We start from the raw sequence: 15,547 nt of genomic DNA, 5'->3' as shown, positions 1-15,547 counted from the left end.
TTTTGTAAACTATATGGGACTAGAAAAGCTATCTCTCAATTTTTTTCAGATTTTTTCAACAGCTCATTTCAGGGATATAATTATTTCTTTGTGTTTTCGTTTTTTTTTTCAATAACTCCAGTTCAATTCACCCAATTTTTATTTATTACACCTCAACATTTTCGATTTTCTACCATATATAAAAATATTTTAAGTAATTGTTTTTTTCAAGGGCTCATAATACCGAATTAAAAAAAAAAGTTGAAATACTTGAATTTTCAGAATTATGTCACGTTTTATTTTTCTCGTCTTTGTTTCAGTAACTCTTGCAATCAAAATAAGTATTTTGAGCCGTCATATAAGTTGGGTTTCGTTCTAGATCTATTTTATTTTCACTCGTTTACATGTTACATATTTTTTTGATATATAATCATTTTGGGATATTTTGATAAGTCATTTTGGGATATTTTGACCTAATTCGTGGGATTTCGAAAAGAAAAACGAAAAAACAAAGAAAAAATCATATCTCCGAAATAGGCTGTTAAAAAAATCTGAAAAAATTTGAGAGATAGTTTTTTTAGCCTCTCAATCGTAGAAAAAATCGAGATCAATTTCCAAAAGGGTGAGGGTCAGCCGTTGATTCATTTGGCATGGAATACCTCATTTAAAGCGGATGCCCTATGACTGAAGAGACATATAGGTTATTATCCGAAAACTGTCATTTTCTGAATTTCATTTTTCAAGATTATGAACATGTCATTAGAGTGCATCTCGGCCCATATTTCGATTCTATGTATAGATTGATGGAGTTTTCGAGCGCCAGTGCGCTACAACCTCAAAAACCTTGAAGTAATGGCCTGATGATTATAGACTTCACTAGCGAAGAGATGGAATGATTTTATCGGCGGTTAGTTTTTGATGAATATCTCAGGATCTAGAACAGATAGAGGAATTTTTCTTGGGACCTTTTTTGTAAATCGAAATAAGAGCTACAAAAAAGGTATGTTTGGTGAATGTCTAGGGTTAGGGTGGATGTGGGATGAAAATGAGGGAGGAGATATTGGGAAAATTATTTTAGGCGGATTATAAAAAATCACACTATATTTATGTGGGATCGAACCACTTGTCAAAATTATTACTGTTTGGTTTTTAATGGTTGAATGTCTAATTAAATTGATGATTGTCTTTCACTGTTAATTAGTTAGGTCACTGAATTTAGACTGAAATTAATCAACAACTTGATGTACCGAACAAAGGGTTAGGTACAATTCGTCGAAATACCATTGGTCGAATGACACTTTGTCGAATACCAATTCGTCGAAAATCGATTCGTCGAAAAGTACGATTTGTCGAAAAACCAATTGGCCTAAAAAACAATCAGTCGAATGGGACGATTGGTCGAAAAACAAATAATTTTCAAAACAGTGAGTTTCTTGATGAGTAAATATGCAGAAAAAACAAAAACTATTGATGCTTCAATTGAATCTTTACATTTACCAAACACATCAGTAACTTCATTACAACTGCACACACACGCCTCACAGAATAAACAGCAACACATTCGCACCCAAATAGTAATGATAACATCAATTAGAGAATGAAAGCAAAACCGAAAACGTAAACAGGTCCTTGCGAATACGACAGTTCAGTTCACGTGCGCCTCTCGAACAACTCGGTACAAATTATGAATGAAAATTCAACTTAAATACGAACAGTACATCCAATAAAAACAGAACGTGCCAGTGAACTAATTTACCTAACAAACTAATTAAAACAACTACGGACAATGATAGAAAGTTGAAAAAAATGACAGAAAAGGATGAACCCTTCGAGTTTGTGCCTTCCGAACGAGGATACGATAAACTAGTGATCCATGGATGTTTACATACACTCAACAAAACAGTTGTGCGTGGAAATGGTGACCAATTTAAATACTGGAGATGTGAAGACAGAACATGCAATGCAACTGCAACTACGATATCTAATGGCAATGGACACAAACTACAAAAATTCAAACATCATTTCCACTCCGCAGAAGCGTCTCGTGCCCCTCTGGCAAAAGTTAAGCAAGCCATGAAGAGAAAAGCTGCTGACACTGGTGAATCCACTTGTAAAATTATCCAAGATACAATTGCAACTACAGATCCAAACATACGCCCATATCTCCCTAACACGAATGCACTAAAACAAACAGTGAAGAGGGCGTGAAAGGGCAAGGACGCCGAGCCCCAAACATTAGATGAGTTGCTTATCCCAAATGAATACAAGCACACACTCAGTAATGAACTTTTCTTAATAAAAGAAATAGATATCAATAATAACAAAGTGTTGATCTTCTCAACAGTTGCTAACTTGAATAAACTGAGTCAAGCCACGTATTGGATCATGGACGGGACCTTCGATGTTGTACCCAATATGTTCCTCCAATTATATTCAATTCATGCACCTGTGGACCCACCCGAACGTAGTAGGACTCTTCCGCTTGTGTACACGCTCATGTCAAGTAAATCGAAAGAATGTTATGATGCTTTCTTTGGAGGATTAATCGAATACGCAGAAGCCAATGACATTGACCTCAGTCAAAATCATATTATTACGGTTTTGGAACTAGCACCGATCATTGTCCCGGACTCTCATTTCCCAGAAGCTCGGAATGGCGCTTGTCTTTTTCACCTGCGTCAATGTGTTTATAGAAAACTACAGTCGAATAAATTAGTCAAGGACTATGGTACGAATGAAAACTTCAGCATTGCTATTCGACAAATTACTTCTTTGGCATTTCTCACTGCAACCGAAATTCCTCCAGCATGGGATGAATTAAAGGAAGAAATTCCCGAGAAAGCAAAGCCTATCGTCGATTGGTTCGATGACAACTACGTACACGGAAAAGTGATCCGTTTACTTCGCGGTAAACCAAAACGATCAGCACCAAAATTTCCACCGAGTCTGTGGTCTGTACATGATCGAATGGAGGAAAACCTTCCAAGAACCCAAAATAAAATTGAGGCCTGGCACCGACGATTGCGTTCCCTCGTTGGGCACTTACATGCAGGTATGTACACCCTAATCAACGAGCTGAAAAAAGAGCAAAAAACGGAGGAAGGCGAAATTGAATACATAAATCGTGGGGAAGGACGACCGAAGATGAAAAGAGCAGACGCAGTGAGAGAGGAACGTATCAGACAAATATTCCAAGAACGTGAACAGTACGATGACGTACTCGACTGGATTCGAGGCTTGGCACACAACATTAAAATTGGGTAAAAGTCTTAGATGAATGACAATAACACAAACGGAACGATCAATAATCTAACGAAGTTGAACGATATTTGAAGAAAAGAAAAGAGTGAATAGTTAAACCATATTTATGTTGAAACGTCTTTAATCGTTCAAATCATTAGACTCTATACACATATATAAACCTATTTAAATCATTTTTCTCGCTGACAAATTGTAGATATTTGATAAATCGTGTGACACAAAATACCAAATTCAATGTACATAGAAGTCTTGCATGCAACCTTGTGTACTCGTTTCTTATTGGAGAACTGTTCGTAAAAATTGACTCATAAAAAAATATTGTTGAACTAAATTAAATTCTTCCAATTAAATTAAACTATTGTCTTCGTATTGTTCGTATTGTGAATTAAATATTATTATCAGTCGACTTTCCTTTGTTAAAACATTATTCAGGACATTGTTTCCGTTTCAATGAAAGAGGAACAAATATTGAAAAGTCACATCAAGACAATGAACTTTAAAAAAATTAACAACTATACAATAAATTGAATTTTCTTCGCAATTTGTAAAGTTTTTTTCGAATGCCCTTTAGAGTAGAAACTTCTAACACCATTTTCAACGAATCGAAAAATTAGACGAAATGAATTTTCGACCAAAAAAACCTTCGACAAATTGATTTTCGACCAAATGAACCATTCGACAAAAAAATTTTAGACCAATCAACATTCGACGAATCGTACCGGACCCATGAACAAATTATTAAATTCAGAATACTGATTGACTGAATACACTAGATCATTATCGTGACGATACTTGAACACTACTGATGACTGACTCTTCCGGGTGCCGCGCTGACCTGTGTCCGTTGACCCGAAGGGTCACGGAGATTTTCGGAGATGGCCGAGTTAGTCGACCGTGACTAATATGGCAATTCATCATCAGGGATGATGGTGATTCTAATCCTGTTGAGCTTCTTCTGCATCATCGTCTGAAGGTTGCTCTGGAGGTGGTGGATCTGATGGCAGTAGGCAAAGCTTGGTGATTGATCTGTCAAGCTCTGTGTAGATTGTTCCGATGTTTTCTATGATTGGTGATCCATCTGCCTGCCTTGGTACTTCTGCTTTTGCGGTTCTTATAGTTGCGACTCTCGTTAGTCCATCTGCTCCTGGGCGTGTCGCAATGACTCGTCCGATTGGCCATTGTGCTGGTGGATAATTTTCGTCGATCATCAGCACCATGTGGCCAACCTTGATGTTCTCTTCTCGATGTGTCCACTTATAGATTGCTTGATAACGTTGAAGACACTCTTTGGCCCACCTGGACCAGAATTGTTGAGTTAGCTGCGTTACCAGGTTCCATCTCTGCCGTTTGCTGGGGTTCTTGTCGATGATTGATGGCTCTGGAATCAGTTGACGAGGCTCACCTATCAGGAAGTGTCCTGGGGTGAGTACTTGGAGATCGTCTGGGTCATCTGACATGGGACAGATTGGCCTTGAATTTAGGCAGGCCTCTATCTGGATCACGACACTGTTGAGTTCCTCAAATGTGAGTGTTGTTGTCCCCAAGACTCTTCTAAGGTGATACTTTGTTCATTTCACGGCTGCTTCCCACTTGCCACCAAAATGGGGTGCTCGTGGTGGTGAAAAGCTCCATTGAGTCCCATTGGTGGCGAGAGCAGCCTGAACCTGCTGATTTTCTCTGGATGCTCGGTGATAGATCTTCTCTAGGACCTCTGCTGCGCCTACGAAGGTAGTGGCATTGTCACTGTACATGACAGCTGGAATACCCCGCCTTCCGGTGAATCTCTTGTAGGCTCCTATGAAGGCGTCCGTTGTCTGTCTGGTGACTAGCTCTAGGTGAACTGCTGATGTGGTGAAGCACACAAAAACTGCAATGTGCACTGACCTTGGTTGTGCATTCGTTGGTCTCCATTTGAGGATGCCGAATGGTCCTGCATATTCCACCCCTGTGTGGAGAAATGCTCTTACTGGTGAGATTCTCATTGCTGGTAGTTGACCTATCTATTGCTGGGCCTGTCTTCCTCGGTGTTTGGTGCAGATGGCACAGCGTTGAATATATGCTCTAACTGTGCCTCTGCCGCCGATTATCCAGTACCTTTGACGTGTGTAGGCCAAGGTGAGTTGAGTTCCTCCGTGGAGTGTTTTGCGGTGAGCTTCTTCGATGACTAGTGTGGTGAGGCGTGACTGGCGAGGCAAGATTATTGGGTGAATTTCATCTGGATTTAACTGCAAGTTCTTGAGGCGTCCCCCAAGTCTCATGATCCTTTCGTTGTCTAGTGTGGGTGTCAGCTTCGCTAGTTGATGATTTCTCGGTAGTTGGTGATTTTTCTGGAGTACTCGAATGGCTGGCCCAAAGTATTGATGTTGGGTTATCTTTACCCAAAATAACCTCGCGTCGTTGAGTTCTCTTGTTGTCAAGACAGGTCCCGGGGGTGTTGGCTGCCTCCTGAATCTGTCGATAGCTCTGTTGACCGTAGCTGTTACGGCTATCAATTTAGCCATCGTCTGATACCTGTTGAGTAGCTCTGCAATTTCGTTGATTTCAATTGCAACTGGATGTGCTGGTGCTGGTTTTGCTTCTCTGACCACCTCTGGGATATCCATGGCTGGAGCGTCGATTGATGAGTGTGGCCATTCTTTAGGATCCTGATTGATCCATTCAGGTCCTGACCACCACAGTTGATGATCTGCTAGCTGGCTCGGTGATATGCCTCTGGAGGCACAATCAGCTGGATTCTCCTTTCCACTGACATGTCTCCAGGTAGCATTCGGGAGAGTTTCCTGGATCTTGACGACCCTGTTGTGGACGAAGTCCTTCCATCTTGATGCGTGGCTCCTGATCCAAGCTAGTGCTACTGAAGAATCAGACCAGAGATAGGTGTCTACCTGGTCGAGTTGGAGCATTTGTTTCGTTGATGCCACTAGTTGAGTCAGTAGAAGAGCCGCTGTGAGCTCTAGACGAGGGATGGTCATGCGCTTGAGTGGTGCTACCTTCGTCTTCGCGCATGCCAGCACTGTTGATGTTGAGTCGTTGATGATTTTGGTGCGAATATACAGCACTGCACTCATGGCTACCGTTGAAGCGTCTGCAAATCCATGAATTTGGATGTTGAGTGTCTCTATTGAAATTCTTATCCATCTAGGTACAGTTCCTCTGTCTAGGTCGTTGAGATTCTCTCGGAATGTCTTCCAACGTTGAACATACTCGTCTGAAAGAGGATCATCCCATTTTAATTTCAATCTCCAAAGATCTTGTAGGAGAATCTTTCCCTGGACGACAACTGGTGCGATAAATCCCAGTGGATCAAAGATCTGGGCTATTTCAGAAAAGACTACTCTCTTGGTGATTGTCGTCGTATTAAAATTCTTTGATTTGTATCGGAATGTGTCGGTGGATTGATGCCAACACAATCCAAGTACCTTGGTGACTGACTCCTCGAACTGGATAATTTCTTCTTCAGTTGATAGGCCCAAATCATGCAGAGCCTCTGGACAATTGCTGCTCCACTTCTGTAAAGAGAAGCCTCCTGCATGGCAAAGCCCTTGTAGTTGCGTTGCGATCTCCTTGAGACCGTTTTCTGTCTCTGCACCGCCGTAAATGTCGTCAACGTAACGACCTCTGGTGAGTGTCTCTACTGCTGCTGGGAAGCGATACCCTTCATCTTCTGCTAGTTGTTGAAGAACGCGTAACGATAACCATGGAGAACAATTTAGTCCATAGGTGACTGTCGTTAACTGGTAGGTGACTGGTTGTTGATTCTCGTCGATCCACAGGATTCTCTGAAGATCCCAGTCACCTTGGTGAACTCGTATCTGAAGGAACATCTTGACAATATCCGTGCCAAACATGAGCCTGGCATCGTGCTGTAATTTTTCACCAGAATACAGTATATCGTTAAGTGACATACCTGATGAACTGGGGCTGGAGCCATTGAATACGACTCTCAGCTTCGTTGTGATGGCCTCCTCTCTCAGTACCCCGTGATGTGGAAGATAGTACGCTGGCACGGGTTCTGGAGTCTCTGGTGCTATTCTCATGTGCCCCAGTGCTGCGTACTCGTTGATGAACTCTCTGTACAACTGGGAGTATGCTTGATCTGTGTTGAGTCGACTCACGATCGATTTGAGTTGACGTGCTGCTTTGAATTTCGATTCTCCGAGCACTGCTGCTGAAGTTTTGAGGGGCAGTCTCACGATGTATCGCCCGGTGTTGTCTCTGCTATGAGTTGCTCTAAAGTGCATCTCGCACTCGTACTCATCTGGTGAAAGCTCTGATGTTGATGATCTCTCGTTTGGCAGTTCTTCCTGGACCCAAAATTTCTGGAGAAGCTCTAGAAGTTGTTCATTTGAAGATTCTCGTACAGCTGATAGAGATACCTTTATTGAACAATTTGTGCATTCGATTGGTCTGGATAGTATCCATCCGAATACTGTGCGTTGGCCAACTACTCTCGATTGCACTGACTTGACAACTTCATCCATGATGATCCGCCCATAGTTGTCAGCCCCTAGTATGATGTCGATTGGTCCAGGCCTTAGATAATGGGGATCGGCTAGCTGAAGATTCTGAAGTGAGCCGATCCTCGCTGATGAGCATGAAAATGACGGAATTATTACGGTGAGCTTCTTTAGAATGTGGGCGTTGAGTTGCAGTTGATGAGTCCCGTGGCTCGCTTGTAGAGTGACTGAGACTATTCCTCTGGTGTGTCCTGAATTAATTCCCACTAGCTCCACTGTTGATGCTCTTCTCTGTAAATGCAGTTGATTAACTAATTGTTCGGAGATAAACGATACCTCTGAACCCTGGTCGATGAGTGCTCTGGCTTTTGTCGTGAATTCTCGGTGATATTACTTTTACTCGTGCTGTTGCCAACAGCACTGACTGTTAATCTGCTTCTCCTTGGTGAATTTCGTGGTTGATGTTCTCTGCTTTCTCATTGATCATTTTGTTGTTGAAGTTCACTGCTACTGGTGGTGATGTACTAGATTCTAGTGTTGAGGAATGATCAATGAGATGGTGAGTGTGCTATTGAGGTTGAGTTCATTCACTCACTGTTCCCGTGATCCTCTTGCTGCCTGGACGTTCCGGCAGTCGGGATGGGCTCAGCTGTTCTGCGTCGGGCTGGAAGCGGGCTCATCGTCCATGAGCTCCCTCCATGGATGAGAGTGTGGTGATACCTGCTGCATCTGTGGCACTTCTTGTCCGACGTGCACTTGGCCTTCGTATGTGGCCTTAAGCAGTTGAAGCACAGCCCCTTGGTGATAACGACTTCGTTTTTCTTAGCTGGGGTGAGCTCAATGAACCTCTGGCAGGATGCGATGAAATGTTTATCCTGAAAGTAGGTACAGCAGTTCCTGGGAAGTTGTCTTTCTGGCTCCTTAGTCTCCTGATGGTGAGTTGCTGCTGTATAGGTGCTCCTTTTCTTTGGTGGAGCTGACTTCTTCGTGGCTGTGTTGATTTCCTTCATTGATAACAGCTTGGCACCTGCGTTGGTCCCTCTGCCGCAGGCCTCGATGAATGCCACGAACTCCTTAAGGCTCGGGAAATCCTTGGAGTCTCCCAACTTTAGTTCCCACTGCTTGAGTGTCTCTGCATCAAGAGATCTCCTCAGCAAGTGGGCTATCAGCTGTTCAGCGATGTTTTCCGTCGTTAACCCCGTCACGTCTTGCAGTTGATCGAGGGTCTCCAATGCTGCTACTCCATTGGTGCTGAGGTTCTCTTCTGTCGCTTGGGTGATTTTCGGTAACGTAAGGATTCTGTTGAACAGCGACTGAGCGACGAGCCTTGGGTCCTCGTACTTCCTGGTGAGTTTCTGCCAAGCCTTTTCATAGTTTTCGTCCTTGGCCTGAAAGGTTGAGAGGAGAGCTGGTGCAGGACCTCTCAGGCAACCCTTTAGTCTCACCAATTTCTGTACTGGTGGGATTGACGTTACGTTTCCCACCAGTGACAAGAAAAGGTCACTGAACTCCTTCCATTCCTCCGGTTTCCCATCGAATGGCTTGATGTCAAGACGCTTCAGCTGATTTGCCTGGCTTTGATCCGTTGAGCTGCTAATTGAATCCTTCTTTCTTGCCAGTTGACCCTTCAGCCGAGCAATGAGCATCAGGGCTTGTCGTCTTGTGCTGGTGGCTCGTTCATGGATCATTTCGTTGACATACTCGTGATCAGGTGGAAGAAACTCAGCTAGATTGGCATAAATTTGAAAATATTCGCTCCATTCTGCCTCGATTATCCCCTTGTGCCCGTCTAATTCCTCTAGGGTGAGGTCCTCTTCGGTTTCAACGTCCTGCGGGAGGTCATCATTGATTTCCATCAGAGTCTCTACCTTGAACGTTAATAATCTTAATTGACCTTCCTGTTACATGGTGAGTGCTGTTTTTGAAGCTGCAGGCGTTGACTTTCGTTGAGCAGGTTCCCTTGATCCTGACGATCCACTTGGACTGTTGATTTCCTCAGGAGTGGTGATTGGCTTCGTTGTAACTGCTTCATTTTTTGCTGGCAGTCCCTCTTCTTGTGTGACTTGCTCGATTTCCTCACTATCGCTCATTGGTTGTTGAGTTTCTTCCTTGGGTTCGTTGACTTTAGTGTCGTCTGGCATGGTGATTGTCCGTGCTAAGTTGTCGGTTTAGGTGAGTTATCGGCTGTTGAGAGTTGGGTGAGTTACCGACTGCTGAGAGTTGGGTGAGTTACCGACCGCTGAGAGTTGGGTGAGTTACCGACCGCCGAACTTTGGTGAGTGGCCTGTTGCATGGCGCACGTGGCCAAGCGTTGGTGGGCTTCGGCGACACTCATCACTCCCGATGCTTTCCGATCTCCGACACTGATGCACTCACTGTGTCTTTTGTTACCCCGTCGCCCTTGCGGGTGTAAACAAAGCGAATGTTCTAGAACTTTCCGTTGAATTGCCCGTGCGAACCCCGAAAGTTTATTCGACACGAGGCGTCCCTTAGATTTTCCACAGCACTTTACACACTTTTTCACCCACAATCCGGCTCGAAGGACCACTGTTTGGTGAATGTCTAGGGTTAGGGTGGATGTGGGATGAAAATGTGGAGGGAGATGTTGGGAAAATTATTTTAGGCGAATTATAAAAAATCACACTATATTTATGTCGGATCGAACCACTTGTCAAAATTATTGCACTCTTTGGTTTTTAATGATTGAATGCCTAATTAAATTGATGATTGTCTTTCACTGTTAATCAGTTGAGTCACTGAATTTAGACTGAAATTAATCAACAAGTTGATGTACTGAACAAATTATTAAATTTAGAATACTGATTGACTGAATACACTAGATCATTATCGTGACGATACTTGAACACTACTGATGACTGACTCTTCCGGGTGCCGCGCTGACCTGTGTCCGTTGACCCGAAGGGTCACGGAGATTTTCGGAGATGGCCGAGTTAGTTGACCGTGACTAATATGGAGATTTTAAGCTGCATTTCGAACAAGGTATTCACAAAAATTGCGCTATCTCTCTTAGATTCCTTGAAAACTGAGCGAAAAGCTGAGTTGACTTGGACCGTTTTACTTCTTTCCTTCTGAATTTCATCTATAATACCTGAATTGGGGTTGAAGAGAAGACTTCTTTCGAAATTAGACTGGAATAGATACAGGGATTATTAGCAGTAATCAGACCATTAGGGATGATTAATTCATTATTTATTAACTGAAAACATCGATAACATCAATCTATAACAAAGATAATACTAATTTCATGACTCTATTCTTAATCACAGATCAATCTTGTAACCGTTATCTCTATTCAGTTTATTTCTTCTTCCATATTTTCTATTTTATTTTATTTCATTATTTCTACTTCATTGGTTTTATCGAAGTAATTCTCGATTTGAAACCCCTCTTCTAGCCTGCCTCCCCTCCTTTCTTTTCCTCTCATTGTTATCTACGGTATCATGGCCGTCTTACTCTTAGCTGAGCCCCTTTCGAGCTAGGATTGCACGGGAAACCATGTAAAACCCCAGTCGCACAGCCGGTCGATTGTGCAGTGCCTTAATATATCCATCTATCACACTGACTAGGTGGAGACACTAGGCGGCTACACCGTACCCACCGCCCGCAATTTTTGTGCGAGCGAGGTTTTCCTAAGCGGTCACCCATCCAAGTACTAACCCAGCTCAACGCTGCTTAGCTTGGATGTCTGCCGGAGCAACACCTCACCCACCTAAACATTACAGTCGGTCCCATATATTCTATATTCTCTCTTTTTATCCCTCATGAAAAGAAGTTCAGTTAACTCGTTAATATGTAGCTGGAGTAGTAAGAAAGTCGGAATCGTTTATGGAATGGACGACAATTGGGTAAGCCATGGGAAATCGGATGGGTATTTATATGTTCTTCTGGAACCTGAAAATGGAACCGGGAAAAGATAAGATAGGTTACTTGGAAGAAAGAGAAACAAACAACCTGAAAATAAAAGATATAAAAGGGCGCAAACCGTGAACTTCTCCTAAGGGGTTGATTTTGGGATACCTAAGACACAGTTTCACACTCTTCTGTCGTGATTTTGTTCCTCTTCTGTCGAACTGGCTTTTTGCTTGGGATATTTGTTGTCGAGTTATCTTCATCAGAAGGACGAGATTGAGTGCTCTGCTTTTTCCCACGTCATATTCTTTTCCCAGTCAGCTCACTTTGGATTTCAGATGAAGGTTCTCCAGCGGGAGGTAATTTCACGTCATAATTGATGGATCCCATTGAGAAATGTATACAATCGATATTCGGAGTGCAATCGAAACAGCTCAATGAATTGAACAAAGCTCTGGCTGGATTGTCATTCATCCATTGGTACTGATGCACCTGCATGGTGCCTACAAAGGGTTTCAAAGTTGTGGGTAATGCAGCGTCCATCAGACGAATTTCTTCGCTCGTCACCGTATCTATGTGGACTGTCTTGACTTGCGTACGGAGAGTTGAGACGAGAGTTTCGAAATTGGAAACATCGTTACCGTACCCCACGTAATCGTCTGCTGACTTTTTCAGCCTACCTCCAATGCCATCCGCAGGCTCTTTTTCATGTCCCGCCTCACAGAAATTTTATGTAATGTGACTGATTTGTGGATAATCTCCAAGCAGTTTCTGTGCGACCAAAAAAAACATCTTGTTTCGATATTGTGCGGTTAGCCCATCACTTTGGAAGTGGAGGTTGGTTATTTTGGGGAATTGAGGCAAATAAAAATCGAGGATTTTCTTGAGATGCACTAAAATTGCTACAGGATCCTGTCTCAGAGATTCAGATAGAGTTACAAAATCTTGGGAAAAGCCAGAAGTGTACATCATATCCGTGTGTAAAGTATATTGCTCCCTGCTAGCTCCAAAGTGTACTGCTTGTACTTCCCTGTTGTATTTGATAAAATAATTTTGACTGAAATCGATGAGGAGGAACATGTCTTTATCGCTCAATTTCTGCATCTTTCCTTTCAGAGCTGTCCTTTGATGTGTTATACGATACTCGTGAGCCATCCAGAGCTTCAAGTTATCTTTGAATAAAGACACCGCCTCATCGATGTTGCATGTGATTTTCTTTTTTGCAGTGAGTGTGACGGTAATGGGTTTTTGAGTTTTCTCGTTAACACGTGTCACTGTAGATGTTACCCACTTCATGTAAAATATCTCTCCATTGCAACTGCTCCCGTCATGAGTGATCTCTACTTCACGGCTTGAAAAATCTCCTCATTTCCTCGAAAGACAGTCCTCTGATTTGACCTCACACGTGATACTTGCAATTACATTTTCTATAGAATTTTCTCCGATGAGTGTCATTCTATTCAAAGCACTCACTAGAAACCTGACGTTTTCATGTATGAAGCAAGCACACGTCTCTCTCTCAGTGACTTTCTGTGCTACACAGTAAGAGGGTCGATTTCTAGCAAAAAAATTGTAACTGACACGGAACGAAGCTTCAGTGCAAAATTTTTTGTGCAAATCTTTGATACTCGCGTTCAAATAACGTCTGGAAATCAATTCACTGTTGACTTTCTTCCAATTTTTCTTTCCTGGATCGATGGTTGAATTTTCTTCAAAGAAATCTTTGACTTTAGTTTTAACGAAATGGAAAGTTGCCTCTGGTTTTCGTATCACTGTTAGTGGATTCTGATCAAGATGTACTCGAGAAGATACAACTGGGGCAATCTGTTTCTGCACAAAAGTTCACTGTCGATATTTCCTTATAACTTTACCACACAAGACTCTACCAAGAATTTGCATGAATTTATCGCTGTGAGAATCTCTGTACGATGATTTCAATTGGTCATCCAGGACTTCAGATGTAACAAGGCGTGGTCTGATGTCCGCAGGTACACATCTACCGTTTACCAACTTTCGCACCTTCGAATTTGGTGATGTGGATGTTGAGTGCTCCTTTGTCATCCTGTCAGCTCGTTTCCTCAGTTTATCTACCGTTTTCTTCAATTTCGTATTTTGTTCAATCAGTTTTACCCTCTCACGATAACACTTCCTCACATTTTGGCCACTCGTTTCTTTCCTACTCTAGCTTGCTTTGAGAGAACATTATCATCACGACCTTGAACTTGTGATGAGAATGGTGATTCTGCTGTGATTTTTTGTCGAGAATTTCTCTTCCATTTATTCTGTTTGCTACGATGATTTTTTTTCTCTTTCTCTGTAAGACCACTGACGACCTTGATTTTACTATCCAATTTCCTCTTTCGATTTCTGGCTCGTTCTCGTTGGCAGTATTTCTCGTGTTTCTCCGGATCTTTCTTGATCGTTGCTCTCCTTGCTCTCTGCTTCCCTCTTTTTCGCCAGTTGCTGTTGTCGATCTACGTTAGCTTCGAATTCTTGTTTTTCATCGTTTTCCCTCGTTGTTGTGTTTGAACCGACTCTTGTTTATTCTGTGCCATGGATTTCCGACTCTCCTGATGATTCCTTCCTCGCAGAATACGTTGTTGAGTCATCTGAAACGAAATAAAAATAGTTTTAATAGATTAAATCACGTAGCAAGATTTCCAACAGTTAATTTTCGATAGAAGCCACGGTACTGACATCCACGGTACTGCCATTTACACGTTAAACCTAATCTTATTGTTCAATGGATTACTGCAGGATAATTTCCACTGAGAATTGAGTTTCTATCACGAAACACTATTACGAGTTGATAAAAAAAAGTTGACTAGTCAAACGAGTCACGAGAACCATTACACCACGGTACTGACATTGAATTTCTAAACTTACCGTTTATTGAAGAATTCGCCCTGTTCTAATGCAATAAATGATGAATAGAATGGCCAAAGGCGGTGTGAACCTTTCATCAGATGTCAGACAATCAAAAGAGAATTTGTACCCTTCTGATACGTTCAAGTCAGTGCGACCGCGATAAATGTGAAATATTTAATTTTTTTCGAAAAACGTTGGACAATCATTGAACACAAATGACCAGTCCCACAGAATATATCAAATGGATTAATTGACAGGAATATATTTGTACGGTATTCCTGTTGAAACAATACAAGGACTATGTAGATCGAGCTCCAAATTGTGGAAGTGAACAGAATGGTAATCTTCAATTCCTGAAAATGGACGACCCACGGTACTGACATTTGTCGTCGTTTTCACGCAATTTTACCACCTGAATGTGGTGGATGGCGGGGCGTTTCGATGAATAATTTTGAATATCATAAGAATACATAAGAAAAATGTAGAATTCATCAGTTAATCACATTGTAGGAGCGCAAAAACCTCGTGGACAAAAATATGACAATTTTCGGATAATGACCTATATATTGTTAGGCTAGCTTGCGGTATTCGGAGCTGAAATCCGCAATGAAATTTTTGTCTTCGACGTTTTTTTAATGCATTACACAGTCCGACAAAATTTCGACCCTGGCTCTCCCAGAGATGAAAGATTCCGCAGATTTTGAATCCGTCGACAAACTTTCGCTATGCCTTCTAGTTTGGGAGAAAAAAAAGTTAAAGTTCCCAAAAAGACGTAAAACCGTTAAATTGTAAATTCAATAAAAAAATAACGCGTGCACCAATTGGACTAAAATAAAATTTAAAGAAATGAGAGAATCGAGATTTGTAAATAGACGGACAGTTTTCTGTAATTGAAACACGGGATAATTTGCAAAAAATTCAGGAAATAGGCATTCAAAATTACATTTAACCCTAAAAAAGAATCATTGTTCTAAGGTCTGAAGTGGCACCACCCACGTGTGATTCCTACTGTCAAATTTTGAGGGTTATCCACTCAGTTTGAACAGGTACAATTCAAAGTAAATGAATTCAATTATGCAACTCATTGTGCAAGCAATTGAGGAAATGAGACA

At 41.9% G+C, this 15,547-nt stretch overlaps 2 protein-coding genes across 2 annotated transcripts; one reads left to right on the top strand and one right to left on the bottom strand.

Moving 5' to 3' along the window:
• Nucleotides 1-2,364: 2,364 nt before the first annotated feature.
• On the top strand, nucleotides 2,365-3,243 carry LOC107043501. The gene has a single exon (XM_015265035.1). It carries the CDS (start codon nucleotides 2,365-2,367, stop codon nucleotides 3,241-3,243), a length of 879 nt encoding a protein of 292 aa, XP_015120521.1.
• Nucleotides 3,244-4,175: 932 nt separating this feature from the next.
• Nucleotides 4,176-9,553, bottom strand: LOC107043500. The gene is made up of 3 exons (XM_015265034.1): nucleotides 8,293-9,553; nucleotides 5,752-8,062; nucleotides 4,176-4,746 (listed from the first exon to the last, which is right to left on the bottom strand). The coding sequence occupies exons 1-3, from the start codon at nucleotides 9,551-9,553 to the stop codon at nucleotides 4,176-4,178; spliced, it is 4,143 nt and encodes a 1,380-aa protein (XP_015120520.1).
• Nucleotides 9,554-15,547: the final 5,994 nt, after the last annotated feature.

Source organism: Diachasma alloeum, unplaced genomic scaffold, assembly GCF_001412515.2.
Source record: "Diachasma alloeum isolate Michigan unplaced genomic scaffold, Dall2.0 Dall_scaffold_00591, whole genome shotgun sequence".
Taxonomy (NCBI): Eukaryota; Metazoa; Arthropoda; class Insecta; order Hymenoptera; family Braconidae; genus Diachasma; species Diachasma alloeum.
This window is presented reverse-complemented; position numbering and strand designations above follow the sequence as displayed.